This window comes from Typopeltis vanoorti, chromosome 4 (genome assembly GCF_054136105.1).
Source record: "Typopeltis vanoorti isolate ZY-2024b chromosome 4, IOZ_Tvanoo_1.0, whole genome shotgun sequence".
Taxonomy (NCBI): domain Eukaryota; kingdom Metazoa; phylum Arthropoda; class Arachnida; order Uropygi; family Thelyphonidae; genus Typopeltis; species Typopeltis vanoorti.
In genome coordinates this window covers 62,338,436-62,354,592 of record NC_143552.1, presented here as the reverse complement: position 1 = coordinate 62,354,592, position 16,157 = coordinate 62,338,436, and the positions used below count along the sequence as shown (strand labels likewise).

The 16,157-nt window shown below is 36.3% G+C and overlaps 2 protein-coding genes across 3 annotated transcripts in view; one reads left to right on the top strand and one right to left on the bottom strand.

The window, feature by feature from the left end:
* The window catches only part of Mtpbeta (mitochondrial trifunctional protein beta subunit), a 241,179-nt gene extending 227,870 nt beyond the window's left edge, over positions 1-13,309 (bottom strand). For both annotated transcript variants that reach the window (XM_090391842.1, XM_090391841.1), the window contains exon 1: positions 13,220-13,309. In XM_090391842.1, coding sequence (XP_090247968.1) covers positions 13,220-13,268 — 49 coding nt within the window. In that variant the 5' untranslated portion in view covers positions 13,269-13,309. The remainder of the gene's footprint in view (positions 1-13,219) is intronic.
* Positions 13,310-13,490: 181 nt separating this feature from the next.
* Mtpalpha (monolysocardiolipin acyltransferase Mtpalpha) overlaps positions 13,491-16,157 on the top strand; it is a 255,626-nt gene continuing 252,959 nt past the window's right edge. The window contains exon 1 of the mRNA XM_090391226.1: positions 13,491-13,664. Coding sequence (XP_090247352.1) covers positions 13,598-13,664 — 67 coding nt within the window. The 5' untranslated portion in view covers positions 13,491-13,597. The remainder of the gene's footprint in view (positions 13,665-16,157) is intronic.

Below are 16,157 nucleotides of genomic sequence, written 5' to 3'. Positions count from 1 at the left end.
CATCATTAAGCAGGAGATGCAGATAAAAAAAAATTCTAGATGAAGTTTAAAGATAAAGGTGATCAGCATGCCCATGAGCAATATAAGGACACAAGGAACAAGAGTGACCTGTAAGGAAGGCCAAAGCTAATTATGAGAGAAAGCCAGCTGGATGAGGCCAAATGAAATCCTAAAGAATTCTTATGATATGTGGCAAAAGGAGAAATGGCTATGGAAGTATTTAAAAAGTACTGATGGTAGGGAAGCAGAAGAAACAAACCAAATAGTTCAGTTACTGAGTAATCATTTTGCAAGAGCATACAACCTAAGTGGTGATATGCAATACCTTAAACAACATTAACCAATGGGAGAATAGAGGGAACAACTGCAGGTGATTACGATATTGAAGAACCTTAATGTGAATACGGCTATGGGGAATTAGATGGCATATTAGCCCATCTATTATGAGAATGTGCACGGGAATTAGCACCTCTGACCAAGCTGTTTAATTTCAGCCTCAATTCTGTTGAAAATAGAAGAAAGAGGGCAAAATAGTTCTTTTGGGGGATAAATGAGCTCCAAGACAAGTAACAAATTATAGGCCTATCAGTATCTCATGATGGTGGTTAAAGTATTGAAGAAGGTGGTAAAATGCAAAATACAAGACTGAGCGGACAGGAATATGATACTTTGTAATGAGTAACATGGTTTTTACTATTGTTATTATTTATTAACATCTGAACTCCCTGTAGTTAAAGGACTGATTGCAGTAGGTCTACACTTTCTCATGCAAAAGGATCATTGAATCGTGCCTTAAACCCATTCACAGTTTCCACACTCACCACAAGGGCAGGTTCTGTCTTAGTAATCTGCTTCCTTTTTATAATTTAAAAAAAAAAGTGATATTGGAGTCGGATAAAGGAAATGGCTACTCAGTGATACTACTGGACTTTGCAAAGGTAAGACAGTATTTCACACAACCCTATTACACAAATGGGAGCACATTGGAATAGATATGAAGCTGGTAATTTGGATTAGAGAAGGGCTAATGGATACATATCAAAGAGTGGTTTATGGAGGAGTTGATTCCAGGAGAAAGCAGGTGACCATTGGTGTACCAAGGCTCAGTACTTGGTCTTCTGTTGTTTAGTTTGTACACTAGTGATGTAGGAAATGATTTGACTGGAAATATTCAGTTGTTTGCTGTAAAATTGGGAATAGCAATATTAAATGAAGATGATATGGAGATCTGCAGGATGACCTAAACAGCTGACAGTCGGTCAAACTTAAATGGTTTCCCGTTTAATGTGGCTAAATGTAAGGTGATGTATTTTAGAAAGCAGAAATCACAATCTGTGTACTATTTATGAAACTGGATTGCAGGAAAATGAACAGGACAGGGACTTGGTGGTAATTATGGACAGGGAATTACGATTTAGAGCAAAGCAGTGGCTTGAGCAGTTCACAAATACATGATCTGCTGCTTTGTGAACATCACAGAGATGAACTACATAATCTGCTACTCTGTGCATATCTGGACTGCTGTGCACATATCTAGTCACCTGGATTCCATGGGAACGAAGAAGTTTTGGAGAAGATTCAGAGGCAAGTGACAAAGATTGAGGGAGGTCTATGGAATGCTCTCCATAAAAACAGGTTGTAGGTCTGTGACCATCAACTAGCTGATAGGCAAAAAATAAAAATTAAATTAAATTTAAAAAAAAATACAAGAGACACGATAGAAGAAAATGATTTATTAAAAGGGGTTTTGTAGGATTGATGCTGATGACCTTTCCAGTCCTTGGCAGGAAGGGAAAGAACAAGGGATCACCCCCTGGAAATTGTATACGAATGTGGTTAGCAAGGGTGTTAGGATTAGATTTTTTGATTGAGGGTGGAAAATGGATAGAACAGGTTACCATAGGTGATTGTAAATGCTTTGTCAGTGAATGAGATTAAAGTTTAAGGAGAGAAACAATATTCTGTGAATAATGAATCTCCCATGATGAGTCTTCTGACTCCATGGAATAATAATAATATATATATAATAACTGTATAATAATGGTGGTAGTGGGCAGTAGATGGCATTGGTGTAGTTGCAGTTAGAATGAGCTTTAGACTAGGTGCCCTCTTTCGATGAGTCTTTTGGACTCCCTGGAGGTGTCATATTATAATAATAATAATAATAATAATAATGATTGATCTTCACATTCTTCTATGCTCAACCAATATTCCTTCCTATCACTAACTCTCTTGCATGTTTACTTCTCATACTCAAAGCATCAATCACCCTATTCATCCTTGTGCACCTTCTCATCCACCACATCTTAAAAAAAACATACTTGAGTAAGGGAGATTTTATGTTGTAAATGAAATCTTATACTGAGTTATACTGTAGGATTTGTAACTTGTATATAAGCTACAATTCAGCAATTAGAAATGATGGAATACATGAAGGTGGTTTGATATTACATCAGATGTGAGGCTGGGTTATATACTATTGCCACTGTTATTTATAAACTATGTAGATCACATCATTAAGGAAAGTGGTATTTAAATATTCACTGATATATTCAAATAAGAGACATTAAACTTCATTCTTTATTCTATGAAGATGACGTTATCCTCTTAAATAATCTACACGAAGAAATTAAGTAATTCCTATGATAAATTTGGTATGAAAAATAGCAATTAAAAGAGAAACTGCAAAAATAAACAAAAGAAGACAAAACAGCCTGTGCTCCATTTTCAGTGAAACCTTGTTATACATTTTAGCAATTTTTAGCTAAGAACATAAATATAACAAACCTCCATGGATGTTGTTAGGATAATGATGATAACAAACCTCCATGGAGTCAAAACACACAGTGGAAGGTCTGACTCAGCCAGCAAAATATTTTTCACACTGAATTAAACCCATTCACACTATGGATCTAGAAGAAAAATAAACCAGCTGAAAAAAAGACTGAAAACTATAGACAAAGAAGTGCTAAGGAAAATAAATAGAGTGAAAAGATGGCTTCAGTGGAAGAAAAAACAAAGGTTTCAGAAGAAACTCTTGTATATCTTTATATTTAATAAGGATTTGTCAATGACATCTTTTCACTCCACTAATTTTTCATTAGAACTACCATGCCTATGGTCTTCAATCTTGTATCAACTGCTTTATTTTTAAGCAAACTTTCAAAATACACAGGTGTGTGAAAGCATTTAAGATTCAATATGATAGATATACTTCAGATTCAGTGACACCTCCGACAACGTCTCTCGACTCCATGGAGGTTTATCATGATGATAATAGTACTGACACAAAGCATCCACAACTGCCTCTGCAGTCTATTCTATACATTTACCATTCTCCAAGAAGAATGGGAAAAAAAGAAGAAAAGAAAGAAAAAAAAATGTAGTTCTTACACCTCTGAAAACCACAACCTTACACAACTTCCAATGGTAACCCTTTTTCTCTCCTGTCATGACGTACTGTACTGGAAAATTTTTTTTACAGGGAGTGGTAGGAATGGAATGCATTGCCTGACAGGGTGATGAAAGTGCAAATGTCGGATGAAATTAAGGAGTGGTACAATACACTTCTACTGACTGGTGTTGACTCCCCACAATAAGTGTTGTGACTCCATGGAGATCAAGAAAATAAGAATAAATTTAGTTTTTCCAAACATCAGATTTTCTTAACTAGATCAGAATCAAATACACCTCAAAAGAGCATTTGTAACAATTGCTACAGTGATGATGTTTAACAAAATGACTTGCATAATTCAGCAGGAGAACCTTTATCAATCTTCAGTCCTCATCATTTTTTTTAATAATAATAATAAATGTTCAGCCAATTTGATGTATTTCTTGCATTAAGTTTTTCTGTTTAAAGAAACCATCTTTTCCTTTATTTGTTAAATCAATATCACACTTGATACACATTTTTCTTTGCTGCTGCTTTTTTATGCTTACTACAGATTCATCTGACTCTACAAATCGAGTATACTTGAACAGGTATTGCTTGTTTGGGTGGGAAAGTTGTGAAAGGAATGTTTGGCTTAGAGCCGAATATGTGGCAACCTTAGTCACAATATTCTTTCAGCCACAGTTGATGCTTGTCTTATTTAACAAAATGCAGCTACCTTTCCAAAGAAACTACACCTATGCAACTCTTTCGTAGTGTCTTACTACTAACCATAACCTGACCTCAGGTTTCTAGTGTATATAGCAGAGAGAATATATTTCAATCTGATTTTAAATTGCAGTAAATAAAAATCAACAATGCTGATAGTACAAATTCTAACCCATGTGCAAAATTAACAATTTACAATAAAATACACATTTCTTAGGCAAAGTTATAACTAAGGCTTCCTACTAATGTGCATAGAGGGTGCTCTCTTTCTAGAGCAAGGATCTAAACTATATTAAGTTCCACTTTATTCTGTGACACTTATGTTACAAAATGACAAAAAGAAGATACTGGAACATTAAATTGTTCTTTAATTCATTCCTTGTGATGTTTTCATTCCATTAAATGTGTAGCATGTCTTGCTTTAACAATCTCCTTGCTTCAGAGTAACGTGATGAATGTGTTGGATAAGGAAGACTCACATATGGTGATATTCTAGAATTCTAAATCAAAGATACCAGGAAATTATATTCTTGATTAATCCTTAATCCAAGTGTAAGTAAACAAAGTTTCAGCATGAAATATCTTCACAACTAGGATACTTGTATATACAGGCTGCTGATGTGAAGTCATTAGCCTGTATATATATGCTAATGACTTCACATCAATTGCCTCATTATCCCTTAATGCAAAGCACACCAAATTTTTGGACATGTATAATGGTATGCATTATGAGAAGGGCCACTACTCTGACCAGTTTTGACCTTTTGAGGTGAAAAAGCAAAGGAGTGTTTATCATGTGCTTAGAGTAGTTAGTATATGGGTGCAAAAGAGCCTGATATTAGGAGGAAGAAAGGCCTTAGCTCTTTTATATCATATAGCCAAAGGCTATCATTTTTCTTTTTTGCCAGTCTCATATAGCTGAACAACCAAAAGACCAACTGAAACCAAAGATGATTGATACCCACGTGGCTTGCCTAATCTAAGGCAACTTAGATAAGGCCAACTTATCTAAGTTGGCTTTCTGTAACCTGGAATTGCTCTCCAATCATTCCATTGACCATAAGATCACATTAAACTAAGAGGATGGAACCATTTAAAACACCTCTCATACTACAAATACAGAAATGTATCTCTTCTTGGTGAAGATTGCATAATATGGGTGGTCTTACATCACCTAACCAAAAATTTGGTATCTTCCCCAGAATGCTTCTAAATACAAAACTGTCTGAGTGAAAAATAAAGTTTCCACAATACAATATTGTAAAGCATTTGTATGTCATGTTGCTGGTTTTCCAATCCATGTTTTTCCCACCTCTCCATAAATGGTATTTTAATTAATTAATTATAAAAATCAAAATTCTCTTCCCATTGCTGACAGGTGGGTGGGGATAGGGGGAAGATACTTTAAAAAAAACTGCTCTTTTTTAATTAATGGAATGCCCAACAAATACATAGTCTGTTCCAAATACACAGGGCAAGAGGGCAGCTGTAGAATGCATGTTCTACTGTTTCAATTGGTAACAGGTCACAGATTGGATCTCTGAAGTACTTCCATTTGCTTGCATTTACTGGAAGGTGCCATGTGCAATTCTCCAAGCAAGATCCTTCATGTTACAGTATCCTTGGAACTTCAATAAGTTATGAAACTAAGCATTACTGTCAGTACCCATCTGTGGAAATATATGGCAAAAGAGGTTAAAGATTTCTTTATACTAAGTGTTGTTTTTATTAATGGAAAGAATATCAATGCCAGAATGTTGTAACAATCTCAGGGTTAAGCACAGAATGTTGTAGTATTCATGAACAATCTCGACTTTTGAACCTTTATAATTATTTACTCCAAATAGCAGGAGATGAAAACCCAGGTAGTACTGGAGAAGGTCTCCACATGCGTGATTGGTCTGCAGCATTTTATAGATTTTTGAAGCTGTATTGCTTAAATAGCAAAATCTTAATACTGGAAGCCCAAAGCCTCCATGCTTCTTTGATAGTTGAAGAAATTCCTTTTTAACTTCACGGTATCAACTGGACCAAAAAAAAATGCACAGGTTGACTATATCATTGCTTTTCCTTAATTTCTGTAATGTTTATTATGTACAATTGAGCAGGACAGATTATGGTTTTAAGTACTATGGCTTTAGAAGAAAAGGAAAGTAGCCCAATTTTCAAGTCTTCTAAGGTTTTAACGTTTTTGTTATACAAGTTCTTGAACTGGTAATATTAGGCAAGTGGAGAAGAGAATTCCGAATATAGTCAAAGGTCTCTATTAGGAGTTAGTCCAAAGGAAATGCTTCCAAGATCCCACTTTCCAAAAACTTTTAATTTTGTCTTGTGAGCATTAGCAGTTATCTAGCTCCCACTTCAATATTTTGCTGAAGTGAGAGCCAGACCCAGAAGAGATACTAAGGTTGAAATAATGACAGAAGTCATTATTATTAAAATAATAGATATACTATGTATACTTGTTCTATTTTTTGTTTTCTCTTATTTACTTCCTTTCTCCATTTTGCTAGTATTTCTGTTTTAGAGACTACTAAATAATGATCTGAAAAAATTTCACTTCCTCTGTAAACATGTACATCTCTCTCTCACACACATAGAGCTAGTTTCTGATTAGTAATGATATAATCAATCATAGATCTTGTTCCTCTGCCATTCCAAGTGTGTGTGTGTGTGTGCACACACACACACATACGAGGTGGTATCAAAACGTTTCGAGACTAGCTCTGTTTACGAGAAATTACTTTATTTATCTACGTTTACACACTAGCACCTTCAAAATAGCCCCTTGCATATCAATACAGCGCTCCCAGCATTCTTGCCGCTTCTGGAATGTGTCCTGGAAGTCATCTTTTCGAAGCATGTCAAGCATCTTCTGCAATTCGCAATGGATCTCCTAAATGGTGTGAAAAAGGTGACCTTTGAGCTGGATCTTCATCTTCGGGAAGAGGGCAAAGTCTGCAGGAGCCAAATCTGGCGAGTAGGATGGGTGAGGAAGTGAGATCATGCTGTTTCTGGTGGGAAACTCGTGAGAGGAGAGCTCAGTGACAGAGTACACTGTCGTCATGGAGCATCCAGTTTTTCACGCACCACAGATCTGGTCGCTTTCACCGAATGTCCTCCCTCAGACATCTTAAAACCTGGCAGTAGAACTCGCTATTGACAGTATGGCCCTGAGGACGAATTCTTGATGCACAATGCTGTGAATGTCGAAAAAGACGATGAGCATGCACTTGATCGAGCTGCGGACCTGCCTCACCTTTTTCGGTCATGGAGATGATGGGCTCTTCCATTGTGAAGACTGTTGCTTCATCTCAGGATTGTACTAGTACACCCAAGTTGTGTCACCGGTAATGATCCTCGAATTTCACATTTTTTCAAACTTGAATTTCACATTTGCTCTTTGTTCTAACTTGCTGTCCATGATGAAATCGCAGATGTGGTAACGCAGGTGGTCAGAATAGCATCAGTTGCACAGCTCCCGATGTACACAGGACGATGTCTTTTGGCACACTGACTTATGAGGGTAGGTGCTCCTTGTGACTGTGCATGCAGTCTTGTGCTGCCATCTGTTGGTGTGTTACAAACCTAGTCTCGAAACTTCTTGATACCACCTCATATATATATATCTATATATATTTTTTTTTTCTTTTTTTTTTAATGATTGATTCATTCAGTCAAAAGTGCTTTAGAAGCACAAAATGTTAGATATGACAATATTGGAGTGCTCACAAGAAATAGGTTGATTTGGAGGAAAATTGATGAATAGGAGATTAATAATCATTTGAACTTAATCATGTAGTGTTGTGATATAGTAGTAGTGAATCATGTAGTGTTGGCCTGGATGGCCAAGTGGTTAGCGTATTCGCTCTCCAGCCCCGAAGGCTGCAGGTTCGAATCCCACTGTAGGCATGGATGTTTGCAATTGTCTGTGAAAATGCTAGTGGTGGTGGTCAGTGGTAGATGCCGTTGGCGTAGATGATGATGAAGGTAGTTGCAGTTGGCGGAGACAGAGTACAGAGTTGTAGAGTAGGTGCCCTCCCTCAATGAGTCTTTGGACTCCCTGGAGGTGTTATGTAATAATAATAGTAACCTGAACTTCAGGAAGCTGATGATGATTTTTTTTTTTTTTTTTTTTTTTTTTAAAGTATTGGTTATTTTTAAATTATTGAAAGTACATTGAAAATAGTGAGACCAAATTGCACTTCTTATCTGTGTCATTCAACGGGTGTTATAGAATCGTATCCAGATTTAGCTGGATGTCTATAGATGTCATGGCCAGTTGGGGGGGGGGGGGGGGGGTAATATACATATATAGTCATTTTTATTATATTTAACTATTTTTGTAGTTTCTCATAAAATTGTTTGGAATCCTCTTTCCTACTTTCTTCAGGGGCATATACTCCTATGATATTTAAGTAGCTTCTATTTGTTTTTAATTTAACTGTTATAATTCAACCATTTATAAAACTGCACTTTCGTATTCTATTTTTCCATTTATTATCGATTAAAACAGCCACAACAATAGAAGCTCTGATATGTTGGTCCACTCCACTATATAACACTGTAAAACTATCTGTATCTTTTGTTCCCTTTAATTTCTTTTTTTTGTTTCTGTTATGATGGCTACATCAATATTTTTAGTTGTTTTCCTAATTCTAATTCCTTTAAATTAAAGATACCAAGAAATCATATACAAGTCTGTGTAGCTCAGTGGATGTGGCATTTGCACAACATGGTGCTTAACCGCACGAAGGAAGACTTCTTCGTTTCGAATCTAGTCGGTGACTAGAGGAAATTTTTCTAAGCCTTTTTTCGACCAGTTCCCGAGTTAGTCAATCTCTGGCACGGGTAAGCGGGTTTTTTGTCCAGTAAACTCAGGAAAATCAGCAGTAGAACCCACATTATTTCAGACATTAAATATGAGTGTTAGGGACCACGGGATGGCGGCACTTGTTGAGCCGTCTCTCTTCACTGCATGCCACTTAATTAGTGATAGTCTTGGGCCAGCTATCTCTGATTGGGTACCAGTGAAGATTGAACTGCCCACTCAGTCTCCAAAAGTTAGATAGGGCTAAAAACAGCCTTGCCTACTCCCTATATGCGGGAATAAAAAGGCGTTAGCCGATTTGATTTGATTTTTTTTTTTTTTTTTTTTTTTTTTTTTTTTTTTTTTTTTTTTTTTAGAAAAAATCATATACTTGGTTTAATCCTATATCTAAGTAAACAAGTTTGCACCTGAACTATTTTCAGGACTGGGGCAACTTGTGGTAAAGGTGGTATGACTTCACATCACTTGCCTTAGTATCACTACCGGTCTGGGTAGTGATCCTTCCCATAATGCATAGCATTATGCAAAGCACATATCCTTGCAGACATGTATAATGCTATGCATTATGGGAAGGATCACTACCCAGACCGGTTTCGACCTTTATTGAGGTCTCATCAGTGGGAGCCAGATCCAGAGGTGATACTAAGGTTGAAGTAATGCAGAGGTCATATTTTCATATTAAGGCAAGTGATGTGAAGTCATACCACCTTTATCACGAGTTGCCCCAGTCCTGAAAATAGCTCAAGCATAAACTTGTTTGCTTACACTTGGATAAAGGATTAAACCAAGTATATAATTTCTTGGTATCTTTAATTTATAGTTTAACCAAGAGGAAAAACTTTCAACAACTATCTATCTCTAATACAGAGTATTTTAATAATAAGGTGTGACACCTTTTGGCAAATCGTATATGAAAATATGACTTCTGCATTGCTTCAACCTTGGTATCACCTCTGGATCTGGCACCCACTGATGAGACCTCAGTGGGTGCCAGAAACCAATCTATGCAGTGACCCTTCCCATAATGCTATGCATTATGGGATACTAAGACAAGTGATGTGAAGTCATACCACCTTTACCACGAGTTGTACCAGTCCTGAAAATAGTTCAGGTGCAAACTTGTTTGCCTATACTTGGATAAAGGATTAAACTAAGTATATAATTTCTTGGTATCTTTAATTTATAGTTTAACCAAGTGGAAAAACTTTCAACATCTAATTCCTTTGTTGTTATGCTCCGCGCATTCCACATGGCTGCTTGTAAAATGTCCAAGATTCCTAATTGGTTACCTTTATCCTTACTTGGTCATTTTCCATTGTTTTGGTCTAATAAATTTTCCAGTTGAAAAATCCAAGTTGTAGAAATTTTTTACTTAGTAAGGTAACTAGCCCTACACAAAATCCCGAACCTAGAGGACCAGGGTATCTTTCTTAATCTGGCCCCTAACTCTCAACCTGTCCAGCTAGGGAGGTTCTACCAGTAGATTAGCTATCACTGCCATAGTTTTGAGGTCATTGGTGAGTGTGTGTGTGTGTGTGTGCAAGCCTCCTTACCGAGTCAAGGTGGAGACAACATTAAGGAGGATAATCACTCTCTCATCCTAATATTCACCTTCCTGCTCCCACTGCAAAACTTTTCATGCTCCTTATTCTTGTCTTTATGTATGCTTCATCTTGAATGTGCATTCTCTCTCTCTCTCTCTCTCTTGCAAACAACTAGTTTTTTTTTTTTTTCTGCTGCCCTTGCAAAATTTTTCAGGCTCTTTAATGTTTGCCTTTCTTATCTATACCTCATTTTGACTGTGCACTCTCTCTCAAACAATTCTACCTTCCCTTCAAATTATTTGCAAACTGCTCATCCATCATGCCATTCATCGACCTGGCTCTCCTCTTCAATTTATTACAATTATACCTAGAACATGCTAATTGTTTTTTTCAAATATACTTATCCATTTGCCGGCCTGGTTGGCCGAGTGGTCAGCGTATCCGCTCTCCAGCCAAAAGGCTGTGGGTTGGAATTCCGTTGTGGGCATGGGTGTTTGCGATTGTCTGTGAAAATACTAGTGGTGATGATCGGCAGTAGATGGCGTTGGTGTAGATGATGATGATGGTTGCAGTTCATTGTAATTGCTGGATTGAGTGGTGGAGACAGAGTTGTAGAGTAGGTGCTCTAACCTCCCTCGACGAGTTTTTGGACTCCCTGGAGGTGTTATGTAATAACAGTACTGTAATAACATTTTATTACAACATCCTTTAATATTTTTTTATCACCTGTCAAGTGCCATTAACATCTACTCTGATGCCTGTATTGTTTCTACACAGAGGCTGTTATTTTCCTTCACTGTCTCAGAAAAAAAAAAAAATTTGATAACTAAATCAATTTCTAGAGGCTGCAACTTTAGTACCCATCAACACCTTGTTTTTCATAATTTTTTATTTCGCTTTCTCTCTCACACACAGTTATTATTATGTGATCCCTCCAGGGAGTCCAAAGACTCATCGAGGGAGGGCACTTATTCTACAGCTCTCTGTCTCCACCACTCAATCCATCAACTACAACAAATCACACTTCCATCATCATCTACATCAACGCTATCATCTGCCCACCACCATTAGTATTTTCACAGACAATCACAAATATCCATGCCCACGGCAGGATTTGAACCTGCAGCCTTTTTGGTCAGAGAGTGGATACGCTGACCATTCGGCCAACCAGGCCAGCTATTAGATAATCTGTACTTATTAAGTACAGATAATACTGCGAGTCCTTGAAATAGTTTATCTAATAAGTACATAATATAAAAAAATATTACTGAATTCAACCTCTTGAGTAGAACTGGTTGCCTGAGCAGACAGCATTATGTTTAAATCACACTATGGCACAGATGTTCATAGATGTCTTTGCATGGTATGAAACTACTATGCTTACTTTAATCCTGTGGTAGTTTGAAAAAGTACTATCTTCACTCTAGCACACAGTTCCTAAATTATCTAATTATCTTATCTATACTGTCTGACAGAACAGAACTCAGCAAGGGCTTGCTTCACAAAGTGCTACATCTTAATAATAAAAGTTACAACTCCAAAACAATTAATGATCCAGCCAATTTCTATGCTACCTTTTATCTACACCTAGCCAAGGAGCTCTATAAAAACTGTAGCAGTATCACCTGATGGATGGCCCAGAAATTTCTGGTTTGCATCTTCATTACATAAATATTTGATTTCTGTAATGAAGATGCCTTTGACACATAAGTGAAAATCTTTAAAGACCTAAGCAAAAAAAACTTCACATTTAATCTTTCTGATTCTTTTATTTTTAGTACTGAAAATAATATTTCATAGTAGTTATTCTTCAGTACTGGTATGACAATGCTCCCCATTAACAGGCTCTAGCAAAATTCAATAACACTGAAGAAATTTTGTCACTCATTAGCTGTCATGAAATAATGTCCTAACAGGTATGCACTTTACATAATACCTTAAACTCTTATGTAAATAATTCTTAAAGGCATCCAATAAAACAAAATGGCTGTCATTTTCTGCAAAATAGTTCTCATGTTTTCAGAAATGTTCTAAAATATCAAACACTTATAATAGATTTATTTCCAATGCAATGAATGACATCCTTAAATAACTTTACCTATAAGCAATGAAAAATATTCTAAGACCACCTATAATAAGAGAGCGGACCATTACTATGATCTCACTAAAGCTCCCTGTTATCATATAAACTATGATAAGATAGTTGAACAATGATGTTCACATTAGTTTTATTTAAGTTTCAATAGTTGAATTGGACACAATAAATACAGAAATAAAATAAACAGGCCAACACCCAAAAAAAATTGACTAAATATAACCAAGGCTCTTAAGATTACGTGGATTAGGACTACGCGTAACCATTTTTTTGTGCTCGCCCCGTCTGATTTATTCGGTTTTTGTTTTGAGTGTAAAATGTCAGAAATTATAGCTGTTTCTTGGGGAATCAATATTGATATATATTATGATTCCGTTCCCACGAACGGGGAATAAAACTTGATATTTCTGCTATATAAAACGTTTCTATTCTTTTTTAAATGGTCAAGTTTCTGTTTAATTCCTCTCCAAAAGGATCTTGGAGGTCCCTCAAGTTATGACTTTCGGGGATTTACGCCCTTCCTGATCAGAACTGTAGAAAATATAGCAGCTGAAAAATTTATGAATACCTAAACTAAACAACCCTGGCTCTTTAAACAACGATCAAATTATCATGGTTTACTACAGAAACATATTAACAACACTTACTCTGACGAAAAGAACTAAACAAAACTTGAAACCTCAATGATAAAGCCATAGCACAAGTTAATAGCAAGCTCACAAGCTTATCATATGAAAGAGAGTCACGTGGAGAAAGTAGTAAAATGTGGTTCTTAACATTTTTCTCACTCGATGCTTTGAAATCATCTGCTAGATTTTTTTTTATATTTTTGTCTGTTTTCTAAATTTAAAAATATAAAAACATTAGTGTGTTATTAAATTAAAATATAAAATATTTATATTTTAATTATTTCATCATTGTGGTATCTCCATTTCGCATCGGGATTTAAATAAAAAATACTATTGGTGTGACTTGCACGTATTGAACCGTTTGTCTACTAAAACCTTGCTGCTATAATCGGGAAGATGGCAATTTCCCAATTTGGTCGAATTCTAGAGTCTCTTTCTTTAAAATGCATTTTTTCTCGTAAAGGTAAAAATCTTTGTTTTATTTAGAACACGCAGTACTCAATTTATATATGTATGTAACTTTAGGTTTGCTACTAGTAATTCGTACCATTATTTGTTAAGTGGGGGAGGCGGCAGATCTAAAGGTTGAATGTGTTTGGTGTAAAGTGAATAGAAAACAATACAGCATAATCTTCAATATTCGATTGTTATTGATAGCTTAATATAGACTTAACAGAGAAAATAGTTCATAGGAATCAAGAAATAGAATCAGCAGAGAATCTTAGGTGTAGTTATTTGAGACAGTAAATATATTTGCATGAGAGAGAGAGAGTATAGACCTCCAGCGATGAGTCCTTTGAACTCCATGTGGGCCATATAATAATAATGAGTTGAAGGCAGAAGAACCAGAAGCCATCCCGCAATAGCCTTTTTACATGGAGAATTGTGGGTGAATGGAACACATTTCTGGAACATATTCTTAATGCAGGATGTGTTAAGGATTTTAAGATCCAGTGTGATAAATATGTTGTCAGTTGATTGACCCTCCGACAGCGAGTCTACCGCCTCCATGGAGGATGTAATAATAACAGTCAAATTGCTGTAAGAATCAGTGAAGTAGTTACAAAATGAAAACTAATAAACTGAGGAATCCATCAAAGATGCTTAATGTCACTACTCGTTTAATATTTCTACATATGTTAAAAAATTGAAAACAAAAATAAATTCAAAACCAGCATTTAAACTAGACCATCGAAAATTGTACTTAATACCCTGTTTGCAGATGAACAAACAGCCAGGCCTCTCTCAAGTTTGAAGTAAAATCATGATTGAATAAATTGAGTGAATGGGAATGCGAGTTCAATGTTGCAAAATGTAAGATTTTAAAATTTGGGAAACAAAGATAGGATGTAGAAATTATGATTGGTGGGGATATATTGTCAGAGGTGGAGGAAATAAGATAAGAGATCTTGGGATGATAGTGGATAAGGATCTGAAATATAGGGGACACATTGCCAAAATTGTGAGGACAACCAAGGACTTCTGGAAATGATGCAGAGGACACTGACTTATAGAAGTAGGGAGATTCTTGTTCCATTGTATAAGGCTTTGATTAGGCCACACATGGACTATTGTGCACAGATTTGGTCACCTCGTTTTCATAAGGACGAAGAGATGTTGGAAAGGGTCCAGAGGCAACTGACTAAGGTATTTTCTAACCTCTGGAATGCTGAATATGAGGAAAGGTTGAGGAGATGCAGTACACAGAATCTAGTGGATAAGGGAAGAGGGGGAGATATGACCCCCCCCAGATATATTCAAGAAATGGAAGAACAGTGTCAATGATCATCTTTTAGTGCATCTTCCATGTTATAGCATCAATGTTGGAGAGGTTGTTCTACAGAAAACAGTGGGATATCAGGGGAGAAGGAGGTCATCCCTGGAAGCTGTATAAGGAGGGTATGAGCAGGGGAGCAAGAAGCAGGTTTTTTTGCATGCAGAGTTGTGAATGATTGGAATGCCTTGCATGAGAGTATGGTATCTGCAGAGAATTTGAGTGTGTTTATGGTTCTGATTCTGATAATTTAGAAAGGTTTCACTAATGCTAACAATCTGAGGTGACATCATATTCAATAAAGCAATGAACTCAATCACTTTGTTTCTATAATAAATTTAGTTTAATCCTTTATCCAAGTGTGAGCAAACAAAGTTTGCACCTGAAAGTATCTTCAGGACTTGGGATAAGGTGGTACAACACTGAGTGAATGTTCCACACTCGGATAAAGGATTAAACTAAATTTATCATAGTCTAACCAAGTGAAAAATAAACTTTCAACCCTTTGTTTCTAATGCTGCTGGCATTTGTGTTTCGACATAATAAATTACCACCAGGCCTATTCATATAATTAGATATGCAGTCTATTTGATCTTGTTCTATAACTTTCTCTTTTCCCTTCCCAGCAATACTCAAAAGATCTGAACCCAAATCATATTTTTCCACCCCTTTGCCACATACATAACCAGGTTTGAAGATATGCATATCTTTTTTCCCATTCCTCCTTTGATGATCTGGTTTCCCTGACTCTCTGCATTAGGTCTCATGGAGAGACTTCGATAAAAACAGAAAATAAATATCAGGATAGTAGCAAAACATTCTGGAGTGGGGGGATTACAAAACTCAGGAAAAGAGCGCTGTAAAAGGAATTAAAGATGATTAAGGTGACATGAAAACTGGAGTAAAAGATATCCTTGATGTATAAAGTAATTACTTCGAAAATTTCTAAATGAAACAAGCAGATAGCACAGTGGTGAAAAACACTCAACAGGCATGCAATCAGAAATACATATCAATACTTGAAGTAGAAAAAGTATTGAAAAGCCTGAAACGTGGAAAGGCAGCAGGAGTAGATAATATTCAACTAGAAATGCTCAAATATGGAGGTATAAAAACCTTACAGTGGCTGCACTGCATAGTTCAGAAGGCCTGGACAGAGGGACGAATTCCAGATGATTGGAG